Below are 4,292 nucleotides of genomic sequence, written 5' to 3'. Positions count from 1 at the left end.
GCCATGTTGGGAGTCAATATTATGGGAATGGTCATTAAATGAGGGGGGGGACAGGTACAAAGGTTCGAGTACAATAAAGAGTGCACTAGGCGAGACTGCAATGATCGAGTACAGTGGTTCACTGCAAAGATTGCATCCATATGCTAAGCTGCCCATCAATGCCGACATTCAGTGTTGATGTGGCATGCATCTAACAATTGCAACACTTGATTCTACAAGAGAAGCCCCCGACCAATGACCTTGATAAAGAAGTAGAGGTTTATCTCATGCCCAACAAATGGCTGTTTACTAGTTGTAAGGAGATTTTGATTGAGAATTGTTTTAGTTTTCTTTCAATCTTTTGGAATGAAGTCAACTGAGATTTTTATGGGTTATTTGGAAGCTAAGGAACTGCGTGATCTTTTAGGAATCTTTGGAAGCTCCATGTGTGAGTTTTGTTTGATGACATTCATCTATAGGACACTAATATTTCAAAAGGAATGTTGTTAGGGAAAATAAGATGGTAGTGCTAGAGGACTTTTCTCGTCAATACCTACATCTTGTGCATATTGAAAAGGCAGAGGAAACTGATGCAAAAAACTACCACTAGAAGCTTGGGAGACTGAATTGAAGGTTGAATTGCACTACTTTGTGTATAAGGCAAAAGAAAGCCAACACTTCTTAACCAAGGTGCGAGTAGAGCAATCTCGACTGGATACCAAATGTTGGATGACCAAGGCTATGTACACATTTGGAGAGACCAACATACGAATGAACTGCACACATGTTTCTTTGTAACATTGAAAGAATTTAAGGTCTTGATTCATCACAAGATTTTTTCTCGTGTAGGAAGTCTTTTTCAATGTTTTTCATACAATGCATAACATCATGAGCTTCTGTTCGAGAGGCACCGCATACCTAATTAGGTACAATTGGGGGTAGGGTACAATTGCACATAGACAACCTCCTTGGAAAACTTGTAAATCTGAGTCATTCCAATCCTTTAACAAGAAGCAAAAAAGAATACCCATAAATTTGGCTTCGACATACCTTCGTTCTTCCCGGAAGACCATAAAATGTGGCCTCTTTCGCACCCGCAACGAGTGGTGCTCAAATCACATTTCACTTGTTTTTTATCTCGTAGACGTTAAAGCTTGGAGCCCTTGTATCTTTGGCTGCAAACATGCTTTCAGGTACTCTTTACCCACTCTAAAAAGAGAAAGCATTGCCATTGTCATATCCAGACCACATGAGCAAAGCAAATTTTATTGATAAAATTAGATAGATGCACTCATAGAGTCACTCATCCAAGTATGGTGAAATAACTTAAGTATACTTCATGCACCTTGAGCACAGATACTTCAAGCTGAAAAAGGCAGGTGACAACAGAAGAGGCAAAGGCAAAACACTGGGTTTGGGACAGCATAACTGGCAAAAACTTCAGCATTTCTGGCTTTCCAAATAGATCCAATTCTTGTTACATGCCAACGTTGGAGATCCACGCCTTCGCATTCAACCACTAAAACCTGGTTTTAAGTACTTCATTCTTGAACCATTGGCTCACATCATTAACAGAATATTCAAGCAGCAATTATACAGAAATTCGAAACTGCAGAGCATGCCCCTCGGTAGCAGCAGTTCTTTTGCAGGCCCAAAGCAAAAGGGTTCCTTGAGAAGCCATACACATGGCAAGGAAATCTTCACGACTAAGCCACGCACTCTTCATCATCTCCACAAAAATTGCGGCAAGCTCAAAATTTGTTGCAAAGCACCTCCAACCTACAAGACAAAATTTGGGAGTGCTACAGCAACGAGGCAATATATATGTATACACATGCTAATCATATAAGGCACATGTCAGAGCATCCCTCACAAGCCAAAAAGAGTCGGTTCCACAAGTTCTCCTTAAGGAATGTGGGTAACCAAAATGAAGCCCACTATTTGGAGGTTGGAAGTGCTGAAAAAAGGGTAATGTTACTTCTAAGCGGTGTCCGTGTGGGGCTAAACATAGTTTCCGTGCTTGTCATAGACTTCACAGGAGTCTTCTGGTATACCAGGGCCTCTTCAAGCTTGGGCAACTTTGCCGCAACCTCCTCAAGCTCCACCTCAAGCATCTTTAGCTCACTTCGTACAAGTGCTTGTGCCTCCTCCACCTCCAGGTCTTCATCAAATTTGGGGCCCTCTCCATCAACTCCATCAGCAAAATCACCAAGATTGCCCGCTAGTGCGCTGCCAGTATCATTCACATTACCTTTTCCTGCATTGCTCTGTAGATTCATCTCGCCTTGACAAGCCACTCTGGGTTCCCCATCAGCCTTCCCAGTGGTTGGTTTGTCTGTTGAACTACTGCCACTTGGTTTGCTTCCATCTTTGCTTGAGATGCTCTTCGACCTTTCTAAAAATCTTCTTGGAAGCTTAATTGCGCTGACACTGCTTTCTAATTTGGTTTGAGTAGTACCTGATCCTGCAGAAGGTTTTGGAGGCTGAAACCTACCAGACAGTTGGAATGGAGATCTGGGGAGCATGGACTTGCTCTGCTCTTCTTTTGAGAATATCCTTCTTGATGCCTCAAAAAGCTTGCTTGGAGCTGGTATTCTAGAAGGAGTCTTGGGCATGATGTTGCTGGTTTGAGCAGCATCCACACTAACATCATTCACTGATGAAGAATTCTCATGAGAGGGGAGAGGTTTGTCATTTAGGGTGCTGACACCATGTCGCAAAATGCTTTGCTTAGAGGAAGCCTCAGTGCCATCTTTTGATTCAAGAGCACTTTTGTCGGCTCTGCTATTGTCTGATGCGCCAGCATCAGCACTTGGAAGATGTTCTTTGGCCTGAGCATTCTCATCCACTTGACTGTTGGTAAAAGATTTAGGTAGAGGTTCGTCTACAGGGACTTCCTTCAGTGCCATCCGCATGTCATCACCAGCAGTATTGACAGAATGCTCATCCGCACTCATTTTCTGCACACGAGGTTCTTCACTCCCACATTCCAAATCATCCTTCCTCGGCAGATCATCATTTATGTCCTTTGACTGCATTACATTTTGATCCGCATCGATATCATTGCCCATGACAGAGAAAACCTCAAAATCTCTAATATCCTTTACAGTAACAAGCTCGGCAAATGAGCCCTCAATAAGAGCTAACAGAGTCTCCCTATTAGCAGGCTCAGAAAGTGCAAGCCCCTGCTCTGTGAGCTTGCTCTCCACCCACGCCCGACCTATTTCATTGAGCCCCCTCATCCAGCTCATCCATGAGTTCTCAGCAGTAGGGCTTGGAGGGGCAGGCACAGAAGGACAAGCAGACGAGCCAGATGGAGCTGACCGAGAAGATGACGATGGAAACAGTACAGATGTTGGTGAAGAAGATTTCCCATCTCCATCCAGATCCATCTCACCCTTGCTAGTGGTTGTCTTAGAGCTGCTCTTGGACTTGCGTTGATAAGAGCTTGCTCCGAGCAGAGACTGCCTCTCCACTTCTGCGTCTGTAGCTGTGACATAGGGAGCGAGGGTGATGAGCGCAAAAATGCAAAGAGCCGTGGAAAGTAGAAGGGGAGTGAAGTAGAGAAGAATGCGGTAAATGGGAGAAGAAAGGAGAAGCAGCAGCAGGAATGAGAGCTTGGGATGCTCACGCATGAAGGAGAGGAAGTGGGCGAGCTTGGCGAAGAAGGCAGCGGCGGCCATAGCGAGATCGTGCATGAACACAGGGACAGTGAGATAGGCGGGAGCGGAGGACAGGGGAAAAGCCAGGGGAGGAGGCAGGGGAAGCAGAGCGACGCAGTGAGGCAGGGCAAGAACGTTTGCGCGAGTGCGCGAGGATTACTTCGTAATTATAGCGTGTTTAAATTTTTAATCCCAGCCGTAGCAGCCGTGCAGCTTGTAATTAACGTCCGCTGCAGCCCGCCCAACTCCACTATTTTTGAAATTATGTCCAAAGTCAATTCTTTTGAACGAATGTCATTTCGTGATTCTTTGTGCACTCTTACTAAGGCTGGGTTCACAAGATTCACAAACATCCGAGAGCGCTCCCCCATAGGCCCTCCAAAGGCGCATTGAGAGGGCCCTTCAAAAACATGTTGCGAGGGTCGCGAGCCCCATAGCCTCAACCATAACCCGGCTCACATGCAGCGCAATCGGCACAAAACGCCTTCCTTTTCACTGGACGGTCCCAACATGTGAGACCCGCCATTTGGATTGGCACTGCTGGCGGTTATCTGAGCATGTAGAGCCGGTGGTAATCAGGGTGCAAAGCTTCAACCTGTTCATCGTTGATAAAGTGCCCTTCAATGAATCTTCCCTTTAGTGGGTCTGTGG

The 4,292-nt window shown here is 45.4% G+C and overlaps 1 protein-coding gene across 1 annotated transcript; it reads right to left on the bottom strand.

Moving 5' to 3' along the window:
* Positions 1-1,231: 1,231 nt before the first annotated feature.
* LOC147441612 (uncharacterized) lies at positions 1,232-4,013 on the bottom strand. Its single transcript, XM_086483186.1, has one exon. The coding sequence runs from the start codon at positions 3,675-3,677 to the stop codon at positions 1,917-1,919; it is 1,761 nt and encodes a 586-aa protein (XP_086339312.1). The 5' UTR covers positions 3,678-4,013; the 3' UTR covers positions 1,232-1,916.
* Between the last annotated feature and the right edge of the window lie 279 nt (positions 4,014-4,292).

The sequence above is a fragment of the Adiantum capillus-veneris genome, chromosome 15 (assembly GCF_014529385.1).
Source record: "Adiantum capillus-veneris isolate H3 chromosome 15, ASM1452938v2, whole genome shotgun sequence".
Taxonomy (NCBI): Eukaryota; Viridiplantae; Streptophyta; class Polypodiopsida; order Polypodiales; family Pteridaceae; genus Adiantum; species Adiantum capillus-veneris.
Note: the sequence above shows the minus strand (reverse complement) of the source record. Positions and strands in the feature narration are given on the sequence as shown.